Genomic DNA, 24,431 nt, shown 5'->3' with positions numbered 1-24,431 from the left:
GTATGTTGGAAATGTGTTGTTGAGTAAATTACCACATTTGATATCCAACTTGTTGACATATTGTACAAACATTTATAATACTAGGTCAACAAACTTTTTCCTTATGGTTCCAATGCCTCCCACAGAACTAGGTAGTTCTGCTTTTTCCAATTATGTCCCATATGTGTGGAATGAGTTTCAAAGGGTCTTACATATGGAATCTACACCATCTCTTGCATTGTTTAAAATCAGTTTTTATGGAGAAGTTAACATGTTTTAACAGCTGATCAGTTTTAGGATTGTTGCGAGTTGGTCTTAGTTAGGTTTTAGTTAGTCCTCTTCACTACTCCTAATGTCTCACAGGTTTAGGAGCTAGTTTTAGCACTAAAACACTTTGTGAAATACTCTTAGCACAAAATAAATTAGGAGTCCTGAAATTAGGACTGACCTGACCATTATTTTTAGAGTTTCTCCTAAATCGGCAAGTTAGGAGCTACTTTTAGCCTTTGTTTTGTGAATACGGGTTTGTGTCTGTACAATAGAAGTGAATGGGGTCCAGTGCTGTTCGGTTACCAACTTTCTGCAAAATATATTTTTTGTGTTCTGTGGAAGAAAGAAAGTCATAATTGAAATGACAAGAGGATGAGTAAATGAAGACATCACCCAAAAAATGTAAATGATCACTTTTAAGTTCTCAATGAAAGTGGTCGCCAATTTGACTTAGAAATGAAACTTTATATTGAGGCTGCCTGTGGATTACATGTCTAAAAACAATGTTGTGTGTGCCAGAAAATTGGACATAAATAAGTTGGAAAGTAATTTTTGGAAAACTACCGTGGCAAAGTATTTCATTCACACACATAATTTATTATATTTTCCATATTGTGTTACTTGGATTGCCGACAAAGTATAAGCTGTTGATGTACGTTTAAGATTGAAAAAAAACCAAGAGCCAAATCGGACAACTTCACTTCAAGCAAACCAAATTCATACGTTTTATTTTTGATATTTAGTTTTAAAAGTATTATTTCACACTAAGCTGTTTTTGTTTAGAAGTTTGGGTGTATTTTCACAGTTGTTACTTTGATAATATACTAATAACAAAGTAATAACAGAGCTTTACATGTCATCTGTAGATGTGAATAGTAAACAGTAACAGTAGCACAAACCGTCTCATTCATATTTGCAACCAGCATTATTTGACACAATTTATTTTTGTGTTATTCCTTGATATGTTTACTCACACATACATTACACTTGACAATCATATACACATGTTTTTTCTGTTTAACACAAATGCCTGCAAATTCCCTTTTAATATAAAAAAGTCCAACAATTCCATCTATAATGTGCAAGTCAGACACTAAATATTTTCATTCTTGCTTATAGTAACAATAATGTTGATGGTGCAGTGACAGTATAAACATCTACAGATGCAGATGACCAAACAAACGAAATAAACGAAAGCCTTGATACCGACTTAAGATATGACCTGTGTATCCAATGATGCAGCCACAGTCTTGAAGGAAGCTTCTATGAGGAAGATCAGGATTACAGTATATAAATGTTTGAAAAATTCTATGGAAGAAAAAAAATACAAAAGTCTTTGTCCTTAGCCATTTCTTCACTTTCATCCATTGAAATCCCCATCCATAATTTGCATCTTCAAACAATAAGGATGGCATTGAGTAAAAAAGGAAATCTGTTCACATCCAGTTTTTTAAATCCCCAAAGTTTCATCCCTTACTCCATGGGATTTCTCATGAGTTCAGGTGTTCCACCTGTATAGCCGACGCCTCAACAGTGATGCAGAGGTCTTTGTGAGGTGAGATATCAGACACACTGACAGTTTTATACTGCACATCTGAAGAAGTCACCAATTTGTATGGGTTGAGGTCAAACACGCATGGCATACCAGTTGTCAAGCTAAAGCTGTCGTTCCTTTCAGCTTGGCTTTGGTTGTCTTCGTCTGAATCTCCTCCACCAGTGTGTCCAGGGTTGTGACTTGGTTGGGTCGACCCAAGTGGAGATTGAACCAGATCGGGGGCGTGTTTGTGCATGTGTTTCATCAAATACGTCTCCTTTACACGGAAGACAAAGATAGATACACAACGATTATTTTAAGATAAACAGTATATTAGGAATGCTACCGTTTTTTAATAATGTGTGAGATTGGGTGAAAATGGCTGTACCGAGGTATAAGTGCGATTGCATAGGCCACAGGAGTAGAGCTTGGCATGCTTAACCGTGTGAGTGGACAGATGAACTTCCAGGCTGGCTCCATCTACATAACCACGGTTACAATGGTGACACCTGTACGGTTTGTCCTTGTTGTGCTGACGTCGATGAGACTGCATATGATCGAAAGAAATAAACATTTAACAAGCTATGAATAAATTGGCCTCATGACAGAGCCAAGTAAAAGAAACAGTAAACGAGGTGTGTTTAAAAAAAAGAGAGTTAAATGACCGAACGACAGATTCTTCTCACCTGAAGGTTGGAGAGTTGAGTGAAAGACTTCTCACAGCCTGGGTGCGTACATTTGTATGGCCTGTCTCCTGTGTGGATCCTGAACAGCGACAAATGCACATGTCAGGAGGTCAATGGAAAACTTACAGACAGTTCACCAAAGAAAAGCTTGGACATTTTGTAATGAATTTCTTTTTTTTGTGTTATGTTAATGTTTTGTTTTTTGTGTTATGTTAATGTTATTTTGCAAGACATGAAGATAAATTGACAAAACATTTATTTGGGGAAAAAACGAAACTGTTTGATTAAAAACACGGTGTAAAAAGATGGAATGAAAGAAATATATACACATGTCCTGTATGTTACCTGTGGTGTTGCTGTAAGTGACTGAGCTGTCTGAAGGTCTTCTGGCAGAAGGAACAGCCATACGGTTTCACTCCTGTGTGTATTCGTACATGCTGGGCAAGATAACTTGTGTTGGCAAATGATTTCGTGCAATGAGGACACTTATGAGGTTTGGTTTCTGTGTGGTTTCTGTAGGGAGACAAAAAAAAAATCAAGAGAAACATCAGTCAATATGATTATAAAAATAACAAATTATTGATTTATAAAAAACACACAAATCTTAAGACATGACAATATTCTTGATTTTTCCTTTCACACACTCTTCTGGCCTTTCTTATGTGGCCCCTATGAGTACCACCAATACTCAAAAGTGTGAGGTGCAATGGTGTGGTAGGTACAATTCAGCGTCGTGCATCGAAGGTTTAGGATGTGTTTGAGTGAGGTCACGAAAAGGGTAGATCAATCTCTCAAAAAAAAAATGTTCACTTAATCCACAGAGGCACCATGAGCAGCACTTCCCATTACCATGTCCAACTGAGTTCAAGAGTGGACAAAACCTTTATGTGACCTCTATTTCAAGAAAGCAGAAGCACATAAAACTTCTGTACAGTTATGGGAAAATAATGTAGAGTCAAAGAAACCTGCACATGCAATGACAGCTGCAATTTTCGCTTATGTCTCAAGTGAATTGGGGAGTGTGTGTATGCGCATGTGTTAAAGATTGAGTATTCTGCAGGAATAAAAAATGTGCCAGAAGAGCAATGAATTACAAAAACATAACTAGACAAAGGGATTAAATGTTAAATTATACATCATCATCAGAAAATCCTGACCATCTCTCATAACAATCTGAATTCTCTGCCATTATTCTTCCAGTATAACAGCGAAAGACCTATTTCAGATGCACCATCCGTTACACTCTCAGCTATAACTACCTTCGCAATTATAAACACTGTGGTGTATAATTACAAAGTCCATTATACATTAAGTTACAGATCCAGAGAATGTGTTGCTATAGCAACAAGCAGAAGAGGTTGTCAAAGTATCTAACTTTATCAAAACCATGGGTGGAATACAAAACCTTTCACTATTGCTAAAACTATCCCTTAAAGTACGAGAACAAAACATTTGCAGATGGAAAACATGTCCTGTCTGTAAACCCTCAGTCATTTCCATGCTCAATGCTTTGACACAAATCTGCCTTCGCACATACACTGCAACGCAACTGCGCAAAAGGTCCACCACATACACTCTCCATCACCCGCCAGCTTTGCCACAGACACCCAGACACAAACACACACACTAGAGGTGCGTTTCGGAGTACCGTGTGTGCTGCTGTAAGTGACTGAGCTGTCTGAAAGCCTTCTGGCAGTAGGAGCAGGTGTAGGGCTTGGCACCGCTGTGGATGCGGATGTGCTGGGCCAGGTAGCTGGTGTTAGCGAAAGATTTGGAGCAGTGCGGACACTGGTGAGCTTTCACCTCCGTGTGCGACTTGGAGTGCAGCTGCATGTCTGACTTACTGCAAAACGTCAAACCACAAATCCGGCACCTACAGACAGAAAAACAAACACACGCAGAGACGGAGGTATGAAAGGAGAAGGAGGAGAACATGGGAGAAGATAAAGTGCAGATGTAAAATGGGATAAAGTATGAAGTTACAAGCAAGAAGCATCAATAACTGAAATGAGATGACGCAGACTCCAAAATAAAAAACCCACCAGAGGAAAAGGCCAGAATTACAAGTGCAGATGGGTAATAAATGAGCGTGTAAAGGGAGGGAAAAAAGTGAGAGAGAGAAAGAGGTGACTGCAAATTTGTGCGTGTGGGAATATGTGTAGCTGAGGAAAGCCGTAGTTGCACATGCTGCTGAACAGGACAACACAATTATTACTCAAGCACAACAAATAAACAAAACACACTTATTGCAAAGCCTTGTAAGCCGGCGAGTGTGTGTCAACAGGATGGGCTATGCGCTGTCGAAGTATGAAAATGGTGTTTCTTAGGGATCTCTGATTCTGTCTTTGCCTTTCTGTTTAATTGTAAGAAACACACCGTGTGCATGCTGAGCCATGAACTCCATGAAAAAAACCCTACCTGTATGTTTTTCCGCCCTCTTTCCCAACATGCCCTTGTTCTGGAGAGAGACTGTATAGGTTGGCCGAAGGATGCTGGACGAAAAAAGAACTCAATCAAGCATCTGTATTTACTGCTGTGACAATTTTTTATTGTATAATATACTGTTTTTATTTATATACTATCTGTGTATTGTATTGAACTGTAATGGTCTCTGTGTACTGCTGTTGTTGTTTCTTTGTACTGGAAGCTCCTTTTTGTTACGAAAACAAATTCCTAGCATATGCAAACAAACTTGGCAACAAAGCGCTTTCCGACTTCTGACCAAAGGATTTCTCTGCATACCTGTCCCGCAAGGCCTAAAATCAATGGATCTGCCCCAGAAGTCGAGCCAACCAACGATAGTGTGGATTTTTTCTTTCTGCCCCTTTTCCCTGGTATCGGTATGACAACCGGTGAGCAGGGCACTGATTCATTTTTCTTGTCTGGTGGAGTCATGAAAGGCAATGTAAAATACTTTCATTACGTGAGCCAAAAATATATCTGGAGCATCTCAGGCAAATTAGTACACTTTATGACAAAATGACACACATACAGTGAAAACTTAAAGGCTTCTATATTGCAATGTTCTATCTAATGTAACACAAATCATTGAAAAGTGAATTAAAAATGAATCAAAGTTTGAATTATCAGCAAAGCAATCCGAGTGAAAAGTTACATGAGAAAAACTCCCACAAACCCCATACATCCCAGATTTTCCAACGTGGCCATTTGAACCCCACATTAAAACATGTGACCCTGCCTCTGCTCTTTAAATGATGTGGGACGATTGTAGGTTGAAAATAACACATAAAAAAAATCGGAATAAACTGAATGCCCCTAAAGAAAAAGGAGGATTGGGCCTTCCGATTGTAGATTACTATTTTTAATTCTACAAATGGACGAGTGCAAAGATTGAAATTGTTTATTAAGCATAGATTCTATAAGACTAAGTAAATGGTGTAAAAGAGGATGGATCGACTCCATGGGCAGAGTTCTGGACATTGCAATAACAATTCAGAATGACCAGATTAATATTCTGTGATATGTCTGTATTTACTGTACTTTCTTTATTGCACCAAATGTGTCTATAGAAATCTGTTAATCTGTAACCCTGAATTCTTACTAGTATTGTGATGCTGTATTTTGTTATCCACTCACCTTCCAAAATAAAGCAATACACATTTTTAACTTGATTTTCACAGGCAGGATCGCATATTTGCTAACGTAATAACAGTAAGCATTGTAGATTGAGATGTGCATTACCTGTCTGTACTGTTATCATAGTGGTGGATGGATGTCCAGGAATAAGGGACTGGGCAGAGGACAACAACGGAGACACCAAAGTGACCAAACCCGCTAGACAGAGTGAGAAAGTGAAAGAAGAAAGTGAAGAAGAGTCCTTGCAGCGTTAAAGAATGAGAAACCAAGACCCCCAGAGTGTGTACCATTAACACATACAGTACCTGCTGTCATGATGCCTGTGTGAGTCGGCACTACCGTGATACTGTGTGAGGAATGGGATGGTAGCCTCTGCTCCTGCTTAAGTGTTCTTACACCTCCAGCAACCGCAGTCACTGGGTCGTGGGCGGGGCCATGTGAGTAGGTGGGGCTTTTATCCTGACCCAACTGCTCCTTTACCTTATTGAGAAATACAGCATTCTCAATCTAAAAGGAAAACACAGAAATGGATTATCCCAGGGAGAACAATTAAAGGTGTAACATGTGATAGTGTATTTAAGAAGCAGCTCTAAAGTTTGCTCACCTGACCCTGCACAGGAGACCAGAAGTATGAGGAATTAAAATGGGAGTCTTCCATCACCCCTGAACAACACACAAAAACTTCTAATTAGAAAACAACACTATGCACACACTGCAACCTTTGACCTTTTGAAGTGATGGGGCAAGTGGTTAAGGATAGTGAAGACTTGTTGGTGGGATGTGAGAAGTCTGGAGCATGTTATTATATGAACGTGCATATTATGTAGGATTCAGAAAGAAAAACAACAAAAGCATTTTAAATGTATGTACTGTAGTTTAAACATATTTGATCCAGATTTATAACAACATATGGGGACAACATATTTATTTGTCTTATATAAACTAACGTTACCCAAAGCGGGTGTAATATAATCCACATCACATAAACACTATCAATCGTGACTGAACTCTAGTCATTGTTATGGCGTGTAACGTTAAATACAGTATCTCCTGTCGCCGGATGTCATTTGTCATTTTATTGCAGATAATGTGCGTTTCTGCTTTTGCTTTGCTCATAGCCAGAGTCGGTGGTTTGACCATATAATAAAACGGTCAAGTATTTAATAGCAAATATCCAATGATATCCTATTTAAATAATTGTATATTATTGACACGCTGGGTCAAATCTTCAATAACGAAGGCGGACCTGCAGCCCACTGCATGACGTGACCCGGGCACTCACTCCTGGTTGATCACTTCTGGTTAAATAAAAATCAGGCGAAAAAAAAGAAAAGAAAAAAACAGAACAAGTGAGGGGGAAAACGTCGACGTTGGGATCGAGGCGGTTTCACACAGACTTCCGGCACGAGTGACGGCGATCGGGCGACAGCAGCTCGCATCAACAGCCAACAAAACAAGCTTTAAAGTGAAAAATCAAGACAGATTACCAGCTCTTAAGACCTTTGCTTCGCCCGCCGGGGATTTCCTACTATCGGGATAATTTGCGAAGTTTTTCCGCAACCGACCGGTTGGAGAAATCAAAGAATTTCTCCCTTCCTTGTGTGTTTTTTTCAATTTTTTTCTTTTCTTACGGAGTTGGCCGAACTGTCTGCACGGCACTTCCTCCTAACGGAGCGAGCGCTTCGTGCACGTCGTGGCGTCATTTCCGTCAAGTGAGGTCAAAAGTGTCACAAGAAAAACAGCGATGTTGAAGCCCGTTTGCGCTTTATGTACTTGTAGATACTAATTGTGTATCGATTAGATTTCACAAGAACTATTTTTTCATATTTAATGTGGATCTGATTTAATATATATATAGGTACAAGTCAGCATCGCTGCTCGGCTCAAGGCACTGATGGGATATGTCATTTTAATCAAACGCATTATTACAGTAGTGATGTATGCAGACGGCAGGTAGAATGTAAAAGAAAAAAAATTAATAGTCAGAATCTTCCTAAATCCACGCGATGTCGCCAGAGAGATTCGGATATATTTCATTTAGTCATCGTACAGCTGTTGATTTCCGGCTGAGGAGGTCCGAGTACACGTCTACATAAACAGTAGCCAGTTAGTGTAGTCTGCTGTGCAGCTAAAAGAAATCCACTTCTTCACAGTATAAACCTCAAATTGGATTAAGGGCGGAACATTTTCGATAACGCCAGTGTGAATTACATCGGTGTTGGGTTTTGTTTAAACTGCAATCAGATGGGGGAGGTGAGGAAGCTCCAAAAGAAGTTAAGGCAAATTGAGAACTTGGAGATCAAAGTTTCTCTCACTCCAGAGGAAAAAATAAAGGTACAGAATTACGATACTATTCTCTCTCTCTCTCTCTCTCTCTCTCTCTCTCTCTCTCTCTCTCTCTCTCTCTCTCTCTCTCTCTCTCTCTCTCTCTCTCTCTCTCTCTCTCTCTCTCTCTCTCTCTCTCTCTCTCTCTCTCTCTCTCTCTCTCTCTCTCCCTCTCCCTCTCCCTCTCCCTCTCCCTCTCCCTCTCCCTCTCCCTCTCCCTCTCCCTCTCCCTCTCCCTCTCCCTCTCCCTCTCTCTCTCTCTCTCTCTCTCGCCCATTGGACAAATCCCAAATATTGAGGGCAAATCAATCTTATCTCTTCAGTTCACCTGTGTGCAAGCTTGTTTGTATCACTCTTCAGAGCTTGTCATTATTTCCCAACACATAATGATCACAATTCTTCTGTGATAATTCAGTTATTGCAAGTGCAACATTGCATGGCTGACTAATGCACTTTGCTAAACCATCATTCTGATATTGTCTTTTATGATACGTTTTTATTATTCCATACAATGAAGTACCACCACATGAAATCTCCTTTTGCTCTCTATAGGTCTTGAAGAAGGCGGAGCTTCGCTCCAGATTGGCTGAGGTTCTGCTGCAGCTTTCTGGCCCCCAGCAAACTGAAGGCATTGTGGGAAAAGAGGGGGATAAAATGAAAAGACCAGTGTAAGAATGAGCATCTAGGTAGGGGCCTGTAGGCTGTGAATTATACACAGGGCTAAGGGCTCTTTGGTTGATGTGTTTATTTTTTATGTGATAGGGAGGAGGAAACAGAGCAACATGTCGCTCAACGTCCTGCACTAAAGATAGCACGAGAGGAGAGACGAAAGAATAAAGAAAAGGATGAAAGTAAAACAGATGGCGCAGAGGAAACACACGCTCCTCCAGTCGGTCCCAGTGAAGAAGAACAAGGAGGTCATATTAGTGCACTAATCACAAACAAAATTACGGTTATGTACACAGATGTTGATTACAAGCCTGCGTGTTTCTCACAGGAAGGGGTGCCTTTTGTGAGCATATATAACAGATGGTTAATTTATCTCTTTTTACCGGAGAGACAAAAAAAACCCACATTTGATAATTTCTTTTAAATAACGTATGTTTGATTGTCTTTGTGCGTCACAGATGCTGAGTTCAGATCTCTCAGACAAACTTGGGAAAAAGCCAAGTTTCGTCTTCGATTTCTAGAGGGCCACAGTGACATCATCACTTGCGTGGTCTCTGTTGACAACCTTGTCATTTCGGGCAGGTATTGAAAAGTCTTTTACTTTACAATATAAAAGTGCATTTTGCTGCATTAGAGGATCTAATTAAAATTTTTATGTTGTGATTTCTTTTTTTAAATGAACATATCAGAAAACTTAGCTATTTTTAAACAGATTAATGTAAAAGGTGTTTTTTGGCATTTAAACAACTTTAGCGGTGCCCCACATTTTGTGCACAAAATGACATACTTTTATCACTGACTTTAAATTAACATTTGGTGCTAAATTAGCTGGTTTAATGGCTGCATTTAAACTAAAACAAGTAACTGGCAACCCTGTAAACTTTTATATATATATTATATATAAGACTTTTTATATGGACACAAGGCATATTTCTCTCAAATATTGTTCACAAATCTGTCTAAATCTGTGTTAGTGAGGACTTCTCCTTTGCCGATATAATCCATCCACCTCACAGGTGTGGCATATAAGGATGCTAATTAGACAGCATGATTATTGCACAGGTGTGCCTTAGGCTGGCCACAATAAAAGGCCAAACTAAAATTAGCTGTCCAAAATGTACATACGCCTGCCAATACCATTACCCCCCACCGCTACCATGAGCCTTGATCCACAACTTGGACATCAGCAAACCGCTCACCCACACGATGCCATACACGCTCTCTGAGCTGTACAGTGAAAACAGGGATTCATCCGTGCCAGATGCCATCGAATGTGAGCATTTGCCCACGAAGTGCAGTCAGGTCAAGACCCCGATGAGGACGACGAGCATGCAGATGAGCTTCCCTGAGACGATTTCTGACAGTTTGTGCGGTAATTCTTTGGTTATAAACCAATAGTTGCAGCAGCTGTCTGGGTGGCTGGTCTCAGACGATCTTGGAGGTGAAGATGCTGGTGTGGTTAGACGTGGTCTGCGATTGTGAGGCCGGTTTGAAGTACTGCCAAATTCTCTGAAACGCCTTTGGAGACGGCTTACGGTAGAGAAATTGACATTCAATTCACAGGCAACAGCTCTGGTAGACATTCCTGCAGTCAGCATGCCAATTGCACGCTCCCTCAAAACTTGCGACATCTGTGGCATTGTGCTGTGTGATAAAACTGCACATTTTATTGTGGCCAGCCTAAGGCACACCTGTGCAATAATCATGCTGTCTAATCAGCATCTTTATATGCCACACCAGTGAGGTGGATGGATTATTTCGGCAAAGGAGAAGTCCTCACTAACACAGATTTAGACAGAATTGAGAACAATATTTGAGAGAAATAGGCCATAGAAAAAGTCTTAGATATTTGAGTTCAGCTCATGAAAAATGGGGGCAAAAACTCAATTGTTGCGTTTAGAATTGAGTTATATATATAATATAATATATATATATATATAGAGAGAGAGAGAGAGAGATCAAATTAACAACTAAAGAAAAAAACGAAATGTTTGATTTAACTTGACCCAATGACGTTGACAGTCAACAGTTTTAGAAGGTTAAGCACCTAACCTTCCATGAACCATTTGTCTAAAAATAAATAAATGACATCATTTTCAGGCCCTATTTCGCACCTAATTTGTGGAAAGCGACAGAAAAGTAAACAATTTATGACACTAACTGACTGTGAAAATGTTAATGTATCCCGCAACGCTTCTTGTCACTTGTGCTTTTTTCTTGCTTTTCTCCTCCTTATTCTACCCATTTAAGTCGTGATACGACGGTTAAAGTGTGGCATGTTCCCACGGCAACAGAACAGCGAAATTTGGGAGGTCACAGCAGTGGAGTCACCTGTCTTAATGCCCCACCTCCAGAGTACTGCAGGAGATTGGGTATGCACACACACATACACCCCTCTCTGTCAGTCTCTCAAGGCCCCTAAGTGCTGGAAAGTAGAGAATAATTGATCCTGTTAATGGGGACAGCCGGTAGATACAGATGTACCCACAACTCCTCACTCATCTTTTATACACTCTCCTCTCCCACGTCTTTTGTTCTGTGTACCGATTCCCTCCTTCCCATCTGTCCCTTTTGCTCTCCGTCACTCCCTGTCTTGCTGTCTTTGACAGTGCATTTGTTTCTCATGCTTTTTGTCCTTCTTTTTCATTTTTCCCATGTCCTTCAATCACTCTTTTCTTTTTCAGTTCATTTTTTGATTGTCTTGTTCTCTTTTCATGCAGCACATGAACTTGACTTGCCTGACAAGGAAAGATTGGTTTTAAGTGGTTCCACGGACTGTTGTGTGAAAATATGGGCTTTGAGTTCAGGTGAGTCAAATGCATACACACTTTGTGGCCTCAGCAAACATATAGAGCCCTCTTTCTGTTACCATATGGTAACAAACTCATACTGTAGGTATAGTTAATCCATAAATGAAAATTCTGTCATCATTAACTCACGCTCATGTAATTTCATACCTGAATACATTTAGATGAACACAAAGAATGATATTTGGAAGAATGTAAGTAATTTTCAGTTCCGAGTAGGAAGTAGTAGGAAGAATTAAATGGTATTCAAAGGTGCCAGAGAACTCTTTGTTTTTCTAAATTCTTCAAAACATATCATCAACAGAATAAAAACGATATATTTTTTCCAACTATGGTAGTGGATGAAGTCCCAGAACTGAAAATTGCTAACATTCTTCCAAATATCTTTCTCTTTGTTTGCTTTGATAGCGGCCTTCAGGTCATCTGCATTGTTGAGCTTTCCTGTACCTCAGTGGTTAGAGCAGGTCAATGCCAAGTTCGTGGGTTCGATCTCAGGGAATTGCACATACTTCGATACAAAATGTATAATGGAATGTAAGTCGCTTTGGATAAAAGCGTCTGCCAAATATGTAAATGTGTCTGGTGTCTCTCATCTTCCTCTTGACAATACCCCGTTGATTCTCTATGGGGTTCAGGTCAGGCGAGTTTGCTGGACAATCAAGCACAGTAACACCATGATCATTAAACCAGCTTTTAGTACCTTTGGCAGTGTGGGCAGGTATCAAGTCCTGCTGGAAAATGAAATCAGCATCCCGATAAAGCTTGTCAGCCGAAGGAAGCATGAAGTGCTCGGCAATTTCCTGGTAGATGGCTGCATTGACTTTGGACCTCAGAAAACACAGTGGACTAACACATCACTTACTGTGGAAACTTCACATTGGACTTTAAGCAACAAGGATTCTGTGCCTCTCCACCCTTCCTCCAGACTCTGGAACCTTGATTTCCAAATGAAATGCAAAATTGACTTTCACCTGAAAAGAGGATTTTGGTCCACTCTGTTTTCTGAAGTCCGCAGTCATCTACCTGGAAATTTTTGAGAACTTCATGCTTCCTTCTGCTGACAAGCTTTATGGAGCTTTATGTTTTTTTTCAGCAGGACTTGACACCTGCCCACACTGCCAAAGGTACTAAAAGCTGGTTTAATGACCATGATGTTACTGTGCTTGATTGGCCAGCAAACCCGCCTGACCATAGAGAATCTATGGGGTACTGTCAAGAGAAAGATGAGAGACACCAGACCCAACAATGCAGATGACATGAAGAAAAGCAACCTGGGCTTCCATTACACCTGAGCAGTGCCACAGGCTGTTTGTCTCCATACCACGCTGCATTGATGCAGTAATTCATGCAAAAGGAGGCCCAATCAAATATTGAGTGCAGAGAACTTTTGTTTAAAATATCCTTTTTTTATTGATCTTATGTAATATTCAAATTTTCTGAGACACTGAATTTTGTGTAATCATCAAAATTTCAAGAAATAAAGGCTTAAAATATTTCACTCAGTGTAATGAATTTATATAATATATGGGTGTCAATTTCGTAAAACAAAGTGATAAAAATATTGACCTTTTTCATGATATTGAAATTTTTTGAGATGTACCTGTATACAGGTTTGAAACAACCTGAGGGTGAGTAAACGATGACAGATTCTTCATTTTTGGGTGAACCATCCCTTTAACTTTGCAAGGACAGATGGCAATAAGATGATTCGTATTGAAAGCATCACCATACAAAGTTTTGTTTTATAGTCACAGAACAACCAACAACACAACAATTTTTCTGATATTTTAAAACCACGTGGACTGCCCTAGCATTTTGTTATTGACAGGAAAACCGTTATATGTCAAAATCGGAATGATTTAAGTATGGATTTGTTTGACTGTGTATGTTTTCTAGAAACAAACGGATGGAAAGTTATTGATGCAATGGAGCCACCGTGGAATTTTTTTTAAATCCTTTTTATTTGAGTTTTATTTTATTTCTCAAGTTTATTTTTTATACTAGTAAAAAGGTACTTTTCATTCTAAATAAAACCTATTTGAACATTTGTGCAATGAAGGGTTAAATAAGCTCATAGCAACATCTATTTATCTACGATTAAAGATAAACTTGTTTTTATAAACTTTCTTTAACCGGTATTGAAATATCTTGTTTAATTTAATAGTTACTGCTAAATTATTAGAATATTATTAGAAATCGAAGTGTTGCAGGCTGGAGAGTGTGCTGTAGATGTCCTGCTGTGACAGCCGCAATGTGTTCAATGGCTCAATCAAGTCACTATGTGAATCTGAAGAAAGAGAGAGTACTCACTGTTTTGCTGGTGTGCTTGTTGTTTATGTCTATTTTGTGTTTCTTGCAGGTCAGTGTGTTAAGTCCATTTACACGTTCAATGCAGTTACAAGTCTCTGCTTCATTCCTGAAAGACAAGGCTTCATTGTCACTGGTTCAGGTAGGCAGATGCTCTCACAACACAGCATGTCTGTGTGCATGTGTGTTTTGTTGTGTTGACCATGCCTTGCATCTGTCAGGAGATATCAGATGTGTCTGAGGTTCAGATTTATCGATCTCGCTCTAGATGCTGGGAAGCTGCAGGTGTGGAGCTGGAGCTCACAGGAGAGCTGTCAATCAGTGAACGCACACCTGGACTCAGTCACCACACTCCAGGTGGGCGAGCGCCATGGCAACAGAACCACACTAGCATCTGGAACTTTCTCAGTCTGCCCTTTAGATCAGCATATGTTAAGAAAAGAATCTGAAGTGTTGCCTGAAGAGAGATCCCTTAAGAGTCTGCGTGCACTCCAGGCGATCTTTAAACACGGTTCTAAAGTTCACAGAGATGCACAAGCCAGTAAAGGGCAACATTTTTACTCCTGCGGTCTCAGGCTTTTTTTAGTGAGTGATTAATTGGCATATGGACTGTGTATTGTACTTTTAATAGTATATGGAATTCAATTGAACCGAACAATATAAAGAAAGTCAATATATACAGACTGAAATTCCCATTGGGATCAGTGTAGTCTTTTCTTATTTAATCATATGTTTTGTGTGAGGAGAAAAAAGTGCAATATATCTTATAGCACGTTGTAAGGTGAAATAAGAGGTGAAGATATGAAATATGATACTTAAGCATCAAGGAGAAGAGAATCTTGTCTCATATTTAATTCAGTTGGTTGGCACAAGTTGCCATGGAAACGCAGTGGCATTTACCCTCAGTTTTTCGCAGTCCCAAGGTCCTCTGCTGTTTAGCGGCTCCGCCGAAGGACGCGTGTGCGTGTGGGGGCTGAGCAATGAAGGGTCGGAGCCCCTGCGCAGGTTGCACCTCTGGGAGCCAGAAGTCACAGGGTGTGGTGGAGGTGATGGGCTGAATGGGAGGCTGTTTCTGAGCCCCCGTGGGGACCGCGTGTTTCTCACGTATGGGAGGGCGAGCATACGAATCCTTAACTGGAGGACAGGTAATATATATATATATGTCAACATGATTTGGTGACCAATATTTATATTATATATCAATTCAATTATATTCAATTTAGTTTATTTCTGTTGCGCTTTTCACTGTTCTGCATTGAGGCAAAGCAGCTTTATGTACATATAAATAGTGGAAACAGAAGTAGATATATATAATTATGAAGATATTATGAAGAATAAAACTATATAAATAATGATATGTTTTTGTTATTCTCAATACAATGTAAGCACATTGATTATATATAATATAGTATATAATATTATACATTTTCATATAAGACTATATTTCTATATCAGGTAGGTTTTATGGGAAGTAATTATATACAATCATCCTACATAATGTAAATATAACCTAGATATCTTTGATTTCTGGTCTTACTCTGTTAATATTAGAGTTTGAAATCCTAGTGAAATTAATGCTTTTATACTAATATGAGATTTAAGCCTGGATGTCACAGACTGGGTGACATTTTAATAAAATATACAGTAATTAAGTGCAAACTTTGCATTTCTAAATGCAACTGATGTCAGGAAAAAGTTGTTCTGCTGAAACAGGGAGATGGCTTCTTATAGATATGATGAGTGCTATAGCGATACATATTTCAACCACCCCAGCGGACCTTCATTTGTTCTTTTACTCGGGGCTATTTAACAGATTTATTAATGGAATACATCTTGACTGAGTCTGTTCGCTCAGAGCTGCTAATATCATCTGTGCTGAAATCCCAGCAGCTCAGAGAACACAGGCAGGGGAGGGTCTGCTCGCTGCAGGGCAGTGGAAGACATAAAAACATCCGGAACATTCTCATTTTAATCCTGTTTTCTCATAGGAGAGTTGTGCTGAAGGCTATTATATCACAAAACCTGTAAACAATTACATCAGATAAATCAGTTTTACTGGTAGAAACATGAAGTGATGTTCTAATCGAGTGCGCTGAGCTTGATAATGATGCCAGTTCATCAAAATGCTTTAAAAGAAGTAATGAGCTTCATACAGACAGAAAGACATCTGTATTAAACACACAAAATACACAGCAGTGTTGACCGTTAATGACAGGGCAGAAAAGGGTGCAAATGAAGACAAATTTTATTACGTTGCGCTTTCTTTACGGTTTAATTGTACAGTGTTTTCAGTATGAATTAATCTTGTGTGTAAGATTTGTGTGTAAAATGGTTGTGTTTCAGTGGTGGAATGTTGATGTGTGTTTGTTCTCTTCTATCATTCGCAGGCGTAGTGACCCGGTTAACCAATCACAGCAGCACTGCGGGTGTCACAGATTGCATCAGTCAAATTCCGGGTCTTTTAATTGGTTCTTGCTTTGACCTCGCCACCGGACAAAGCACAATTAACTGTAAGTGACTGATGTCACATTTTTAACACCACTTAAAGTGCAAAACCTCGAGACAGATTTAACAATATAATGACCCCCGTCTCTCTCTCTCTTTCTTTCAGTGTTTTCTGTTCCCCGGTGCAAGTACCTGGTTTCACTTACCTCTTCAAGTCTTCCCAGAATTCTATGTTTTGCTGCCTGGCTAACATCGAGCGGGGACCATCGGTGGGTAACAGGGGGTCGTGACCTCATCGTTTGGGAGCAGCTTCCAGGAAATTTCAAAAAGAGGTGTGTCTAACTTTTGTTAAAATTCATTGTCCTGTACAATCCCTCTATCTCAAGTCCAATCCAGTTGCATTGATTTTGATTCATATGCATTCTATTTATCTCTTAAAAAAATCAAAGCTTTAATGCACTACAGGTTGCTTAAGATTCTGCTCATCTCTTGACCCCACATTCTATTTATTATGTACATTACATATATATCAGTTCACTAACTTGAGCAGACAGACTTCTGGACCTCTATTACTAATATAAGACCCTCAAAACCTCTGCTCAACGTTTCACTCAGTCAGTATATCAATATGTACATCTGTAATGAGATCGCAGCTGGAATGGAGTTTCTTTGGGATGTCTATTAACGAGAAGTCTACAGGAATGCTCCAGGCACAGTTAAATTGACAATGAGAACTGTAGCTCCCTTCTACCGCTGGATGCTGAGCCAATAATGACTTGTGCAAAAATATTGATTTCTTTGTATTAACTACATTTCTGTATGAAAAGCAAACCGTGGTTCCTCACCGGTGGGTCGTGACATAAACAATTGGGCCGCAGCCCGCAGGTCTGCTCTAGTAGTGGGGCAACAGCGGGGGAAAAACAATGCAAATTGCAATTAATAAAATGCAACTAACCATACAATTTATGCGTAGTTAGGTTGGCAAGATGATCAACTTTCCAAAGCGAGCAGACCGTATTTTCCATTCTTCTGTTGTTTTTTAAAGTCTGTGTGTCAAACTCTACAGTATTGTGGCGCAAGTTTAATGAAACGACAAACTATCGATGGTAAAAGAATCGATCCGGACTTGATTAAATATGGGTTCACTCGCAGCAAAGATAAACATGGTTTGTGCCGACACAGTGTTTTTGTGCTATGAATTCTCGACTGCTGAGAGCATGAAAACAACTTAATGTAAAGACATTTAAAAGCCAAAACAGACAATTTTCTGTTAAATCATATGTATATACAAAATGCTGTTTAGTGTGGGTTATTGTGGCATTTAGTGTTTGTTTTTATATACATTTTTGTTTATGTGTTCTTGTAGCTTAGGGAGAAGCCATGACAATGCTAGCAACACCAATATCAGGAGTATAAAATATATAAATTTGAATCCACTGCTGTATAAAAGCATCAGTCAAATGCACAAGAAGGATATTTAACCATTGACTTTAGAGTTTATTTTAACTTCCCCCTAGTGATCGTGCTGCTTTATGGAAGAAGCCTTTGACTTCTGAATGACTTGTTTCATCATACATTGTCAGCAAAGCTGCTTTGCTTTTGCTTCGGGGCATATTAAACATCATTCCGTCCTTGTAAACAGTGTCACCCAAGTGCCCTCTGCTAACAGTTTTCTGTTGTTCTGGCTCTAGAGGTGATGTTGCAGTGAGACGAGACAGCCGATTGGAATATTCTCTTTTGGATTCTGACAGGGAGTCTGAGGGCGACAGAAGCGACGGTAAGAGAGAACCAAAGACAACAACGCTAAATTATACAGTGTAAAATACAATTTTTTTTACCTGTACCGTGAATTAAGAAGTCAAAACAGCCAATGATAGAACAGTGAACTGCCAAAACTAATGTGTATTTCCTTATCTAAAATATTCCGTAGGATAGAAATGGAATTCTGTCATCTTTAAAATGATTTGTGGAAGTCCTCATGCAGTTCTTACAGTTGAACAAAAAGATAATGACAATTCATTGGTCAAACATTGTAGGGAATATTCACCAACTTCTCTTTTTCAGTAGATGATGATGAAGACTTCATGCCCCAGGATGCACCTGAAACTGTGGAACCGGCAAGTACTTCGTGGCTGCGTTGCGTTCTTCAATGAGAAAAAGAGGAGGGGTGGATGACAAACAGAGACAATAGGAAGGTCGAAGGAGGGCTGAAAAGAAAGAGCTGCTCAGAAAGAAAAATAAGAAGAAAGTTCAAGGGACGATGATGGAGTGCAAGAAAGAAAACGCGAGAACTCAAGTGGAACAGATTGAGTGTGAAGAAACCGAAGGAAAGAAAGAAGCAACAGACTGTTTTCTATGTAAACGTTGATTCAATAAAATGGACCACGTTATATATGTGCGTGTGAGAGTATTTATCTTTTCTGGCGTTTCCGTCTATAAACATCTATGGCTTTGTTCATCACTCTGAACCTCCACATTAATGTGTATTGATTTCCTATACCTGCGTCCCTAAAACAAACACATACGTTTTCTGTACTTCAACCGGTTCTCAGAATATAATACGTCCTTTCTGTCCAGCTATTCTTGTCTTTGAAATGTATTCATTTTCTTCTTGCTGTCTAATTAATTTGAACCAGTTAAGAAATATAATTAGTATTTCAATCTTTCTGCCAATCCCCTCTTGCACCCTCCCCTCTCTCTCTCTCTCTCTCTCTCTCTCTCTCTGCACTCTGTTTCTCACTCGCACAATTTCTACATGTCTCTGTCGCTACGGCAACCAATGCTTTTCCCCACTTCCAGGCTTTCTCCCTCTCTCCCACTCCCATCTTCAGTGGCTTGAGGTAAGCATGTGAAGTGTTCTCTCTGTTCTTGAGTATGTGAATCTGCATGTTTTTAAGCATGTGTGCTCCCTGGAAGTGTGTAGCGTTTTCAACTAAATTTGGAAACACCTATTCTGTTTCGCTTGAGGATGTAGATTAAGACTTGAAATGTATCCACAGGTGTGTGTTTTCTATTTATCAGTGTGTGTGATTTTCTTTAGATCTTCTAACATGGCGTATGATTTTGTATTGTTATGTTTAATGAATGCGTGGTTGATCTGAGTCAGAGAGAGTGTGTATGTGGGTGTTACTGTTTAATGTGCATCCGAGTTGATACTGTGAGCGCAGCAACAAGCGCGAGTGTGTTTGTGTTGTGCGTATGCCTGTGTGTGTTTATGTTTGTGTTGCATCCGAGACAGCAGGGTATTTCTCCACTACAGCCATCTGTTTGAATCATTTAGTTAGTGTCAGGACCGAGCCCTCCGCCTCACAATCACTCCTTCTCTTCTCTTTCCCTCCTTATGTCATTGTTATTTAAGAGATGATCGGAACAGCAAAGACTCAGTGAAAAACCAGAAGCGATGGAGCTATGGTAAGTAAATGACTGTCACTTGACTGTTTTGGTTGCACTCAGATCTGGCCAGTTGTCCTGCAGCTCAATGAGTTGCATCAGCTTCTGCTCAAGTCTCTTTCCATCTTTCCGCACTTCTCAGCTGTGTGTTCTTTATGCATATCTAGTTTTTTCTTTTCAATCCCTCCTTCCGTCTTTCCGTTGCATTGTCTTTCCTTCCCCCCCAGCTCCATCTCTCCCCACATTGGATTCATTCCCCTTTGGAGCTTCCTGCTGGTCACTGTCATTTTTTGCACTGCCACCGGTGACACGAATGACAGGAAGTGGGAGGAGCTCGGAGATATGCAGATGCCCGTTACGGCGCAGGCCACCACCACTCAGCTCTGGGCGGTCGACTGGGGTCCCACACAACCGCCAGAGGAGGAAACGCATCACTTCCTGTCCAGCCTGGAGACCGAGAACCTGAAGATGACCACCTCCGAGGACTTGTCACATCATCGGGGAAAGCCTGCCAATCAGACTCAACAGCCAACAACAGGAGAGGAGGAGAGAAAAGATACAGAGCAGGAGACCCAAGAAGGTTTGTATGGCTGGTTTCTTGTCTGAAAGCGAAATTGCCAGCAGACGCTGGGCTCGTGCTGTTTCTTCATGGCAGTAAATTTGCGCTTGAGGAGAGTGTAGATTTCTCTCCCATTGAGCAAGAGGCAGGCATCAATCCAATCAATACAACTTTACCTGATTATGACACTATGCCCCCACACGCTTCGCCCCCATGTTTTCTCTCTCCTCTCCTACTCCTTATTGCTTTCGCTCAATGCTCTTACACATGCTGTTTTTTGCACTGCTTTGTCTCTCTGCTTTCTCAGCTTTCATTTCTTTTTATTGCTCTTTGTTGTGTACCATTCAGAATAAATTGGATATTGCCTTTTGAATTCCAGTTCATTTCCTGAATTTGAATTGAGGCAGCAACAGAATGTAGAAAGTACAGTTGCAGAAAAAATAAATTCCACTCTTAAAAATGAAGGCACTATACAAGGATCCATAAAGAACCTTTTACATCTGCAGAACTTTTCGGTTTGACAAGACGTTGTTTAGATTATTAAAAGTTAAAGACTGAATTATTCTTTGGGAAAACACAAATTGTTCTTTCATGACATTGTTGTGAAGAACATTGTGTAGCACCTTTATTTTTAAGAGTTTATAATGTAATGTTTTCATGCAAGATGTGGAAATACAAGAAGCAAAGAATGATTGTTAGAATGACCCAATTTACCAAAACATGTAGACATTTCTTGTACTAAAATCCTCTCTTATAAAGGGTGCTTAAAAAGGTGCTAAAAAATTCACAGCCATGATATAGATAGAACCATTTTTGGTTTTCCAAAGAACTTATCAAAACCATTTTTTCTTAAAGACTATAGAACCTTTTTCTACGCACTACAAATATTTTTTTGTCTTAACAGAAAGGTTCTGTCCTTGGTAAAGGTTCATATTGGAACCAGCCAGACATGGAACCTTTCTTTTTACACTGAACAAAAGAGAAAACATTTTCCAAAGAACCTTTTACTCAAACTTTCTTATAAAAGCCATGTCTTACTTTTTAAGAATCTAAAGAGCCCTTTTCCACAAACAAAGAAGCTTGTGTGAAACAGAAAGGTTCTTTGGATGTCAAAGTCTGCATGCAATCAAGCAGTAATATTCTAATTGTTTTACAGTGTTGCAGTGATTCATTTAAATGATTTATCCGTGAACACTATTATTAATTCATTTGCACTTGTAATCTTTCATCAAAACGTAAAGCTCCTCTCCCCCTCTCAACAACAACCAATGGCCAGGCATTTTTAGCCCTCCCCTGCAGGCCCTATTTCAAACAAACCAATCAAAAGGGCGAGGGTAAATTAAAGCCCCGCCCTACATTTTTTCCTAATTTCAGAAGTTGTTTCACAGTAGTACTCCAATACATGATACGTAAAAGTCAACCTTAATTTAAAGAATTGTGTAAGAGAGTAAGGAAATGCCTCTAGTGGTGTCCCAAATGACATATTACTATGCACTCAAACTATCTAGTGTATAGTCCCACTTAATGGTATACTGACCGGACATATGCCGTTTCCCTGACGAGGGCGAATGACGTCAATCTCACAAAACAAAGTGTAGCAGTGAAATCAATTTGTACATGTTATGTCGTTTCCATCTGCTTTGTCCAGCACGACTTCCGTCATCATCCAATTTAAGCGTAATCCCCCACAGGAGAACTTTGCTCTAGCAGCGTCTAGGCCGTCTCCCTGCGACCATTAAGTGCGTGAAGTATCCAGAGTTGCACACTTCCTATTTTTGGTTGAATGAGTGCATAATCCTCCGGGTAATTAAAGTAGTAGTTCACTTCAAAATCGGCCCCCATTCACTTTCCATAATAGGAAAAAAATGTGAAATTTTGAAGTGAACTACTCCTTTAAAGTTTACATTTTCGATGTGAAAGCACTGCTCACACTATTAATACTACACAATGGCGCAGAACAGTGCATCATTGTGAGATTTGGGACGCACCATCTGTTGTGTGGCCGTGTTGAATGTCAATTGCAATTTAGTCAATTCCTCTTCCTGTCATTGTAATTGAAATATCGTGTGGGCGTGGCCAACACTTTCACGTTAACTCTGCTTTTCCTGCGTCTTCACACTTTGTTTCAGTGGACCCGCAGTTTTACGTGACCGTGACGATTTCGTCTCTGCTGGTCCTCTCTGCGGTCATCATCTCTGCTAAACTCTGGTGAGACATCTACGACACTTCTGCGCTTTCACATTTCTTTGATGCAGCCCATTGAGACCGCCCGCCCGCTAGCGTGTTTACGAGTTAATGCGCAATCTGTGCGTCATAATAACAAAGTTCACGCAACAGATTCCAAGCGCTGGTTCCCCGCGGAACTGAAATGTCATCTGTAGATATTCCGACTCTGCAGACGCTAACTACGCGGACACCTTACGTTGTTTTATTGTGCTGGTTTAATTAGAAACGTTGCCTGGGGCGTTGTGAGCCATCAGGCGCAAGACTGCATTTCCACTCGCTTGGACGGCTGCGTTCGATCGAACGGATGATCATTAAAATGATTTAGGGAGCCGAAGAAGGGTCCATGTCGTCCCGAGAGTAACCATAAACAGGAAGATGACAGGTTATGAGTCTGATTTATTCGTACCTTTAGTTTATGCTAGAATTTTACCTCCGACCAAGTTTCGGAACGTGCCGAACATTTCGACCAATCGCGTGCTTTCTTTTCGATGCGGCAAAGCAACGATGCGGGTACCACAAATCAGACATTATGGTTTGTGAGCTTCTTTGTAAGACAGATAGAACGTTCGGAAACAGTCACATTGCGAATTCTTGGTAGTTTGAATGTCAATGAGAGTCTCAGGTAGAAAATCAGAGCGTCGTTCGTCTGACTGAGCTGAGGGCAATTTATTGCACGCACACGCATGCTACGTCTACGCAATTAATCTCTGTTCGGCGTACCGTACGCTTGCCGTGACACCATCCCGCTCATTTAACAACCCGCAACCCATCTCCCATCATTCAATCAATGCACACAGAGGTGGAGTGAACTCACTCCTGACTGGGTGTAGATAAGTGTGTGGGGTATTAATATTACATGCTGTCTCCACGTCACCCTACTGTGGACCTCAAGCTGTGTCCCTGACAGTCCGTCGTCCAAATGGTTCCTGAACAAATGTCATTTTAATCGTATTTTTCTGGCATCTCTCTCGTTCGCTGTCATTTCTCATTTATTTCACCCTTTCTGTTTAAAGCTCAGGGCAGTCTATTAAATTAAGCCACCGAGTGAATAAACTTCATGTAAATGTCATTCGGCGTCTTTCTCTCTGTTCTGCTTAATCGGCCCTTTCATGCCTGTCTTTCTGTCTTCAGCTACGGTATTCTTTTGCTGACTGTAGTGTTCTTAATCTCTCTTTTTCATTCAGTTACGACCGGAGCCTCTCTCACGGTCCTCCTCCTCTCTCTCTCGCCATCCCTCGCGCCATAGCTCAGGAGGACAGCAGGCAGACACTGCACATCACTCCATCCTTCCCCGACAGAGAGAGGTAGTGTGTGTATGTCTGCAAGACTGTGAGACAGAGAAGGGGGCCGAGACTGGTTAAAGTACTTTTGTGTGGTCCCGGTAAACCCTACAGTGATAGTACAGAAGATAGTTATAGCAGTAATTGTGGGGACATCTTTTGGTGTATACAATAAAGTGATGTTGAAAATGTGAAATAAGAGAAGTTTTCTGTGATGTTAAGTTTATGTTGAGGGGACAGAATGTACAGTTTGTACAGGTTAGAGATCATTACATCTATGGTAAGTCCCCATTAAACGTGGAAACTCGACATGTGTTTGTGTTGGGGCTGTGCAATTTATTGCCATTCATCGTATTA

The 24,431-nt window shown here is 40.1% G+C and overlaps 3 protein-coding genes across 6 annotated transcripts; 2 read left to right on the top strand and 1 right to left on the bottom strand.

Moving 5' to 3' along the window:
* Positions 1-828: 828 nt before the first annotated feature.
* znf384b (zinc finger protein 384 b) lies at positions 829-7,741 on the bottom strand. 3 transcript variants are annotated; one of them, XM_079469270.1, is made up of 11 exons: positions 7,554-7,741; positions 6,671-6,729; positions 6,372-6,573; positions 6,172-6,264; positions 5,212-5,351; positions 4,888-4,961; positions 4,118-4,342; positions 2,815-2,982; positions 2,470-2,548; positions 2,172-2,330; positions 829-2,060 (listed from the first exon to the last, which is right to left on the bottom strand). In XM_079469270.1, the coding sequence occupies exons 2-11, from the start codon at positions 6,722-6,724 to the stop codon at positions 1,740-1,742; spliced, it is 1,515 nt and encodes a 504-aa protein (XP_079325396.1). In that variant the 5' UTR covers positions 6,725-6,729; positions 7,554-7,741; the 3' UTR covers positions 829-1,739. The 3 variants fall into 3 exon arrangements, with proteins under 3 accessions (XP_079325396.1, XP_079325398.1, XP_079325397.1); XM_079469272.1 differs by lacking the exon at positions 4,118-4,342; XM_079469271.1 differs by lacking the exon at positions 6,172-6,264 and having other exon boundaries at positions 7,554-7,686.
* On the top strand, positions 7,456-19,027 carry LOC306901498 (uncharacterized protein). Of its 2 annotated transcripts, none has more exons than XM_079469269.1 (13): positions 7,456-8,400; positions 8,944-9,059; positions 9,154-9,308; positions 9,519-9,642; positions 11,311-11,432; positions 11,781-11,867; positions 14,227-14,316; positions 14,443-14,531; positions 15,091-15,319; positions 16,562-16,684; positions 16,786-16,951; positions 18,311-18,396; positions 18,687-19,027. In XM_079469269.1, the coding sequence occupies exons 1-13, from the start codon at positions 8,311-8,313 to the stop codon at positions 18,770-18,772; spliced, it is 1,563 nt and encodes a 520-aa protein (XP_079325395.1). In that variant the 5' UTR covers positions 7,456-8,310; the 3' UTR covers positions 18,773-19,027. The 2 variants fall into 2 exon arrangements, with proteins under 2 accessions (XP_079325395.1, XP_079325394.1); XM_079469268.1 differs by having other exon boundaries at positions 7,728-8,400; positions 18,684-19,016.
* Positions 19,028-20,019: 992 nt separating this feature from the next.
* Positions 20,020-24,102, top strand: pianp (PILR alpha associated neural protein; the record flags this gene model as incomplete). The annotated part of the gene is made up of 4 exons (XM_079469013.1): positions 20,020-20,030; positions 20,237-20,589; positions 22,698-22,776; positions 23,979-24,102. The coding sequence occupies 4 exons, from the start codon at positions 20,020-20,022 to the stop codon at positions 24,100-24,102; spliced, it is 567 nt and encodes a 188-aa protein (XP_079325139.1).
* Between the last annotated feature and the right edge of the window lie 329 nt (positions 24,103-24,431).

This window comes from Barbatula barbatula, assembly GCF_947034865.1.
Source record: "Barbatula barbatula genome assembly, chromosome: 12".
In the NCBI taxonomy this organism is placed as follows: domain Eukaryota; kingdom Metazoa; phylum Chordata; class Actinopteri; order Cypriniformes; family Nemacheilidae; genus Barbatula; species Barbatula barbatula.
This window is presented reverse-complemented; position numbering and strand designations above follow the sequence as displayed.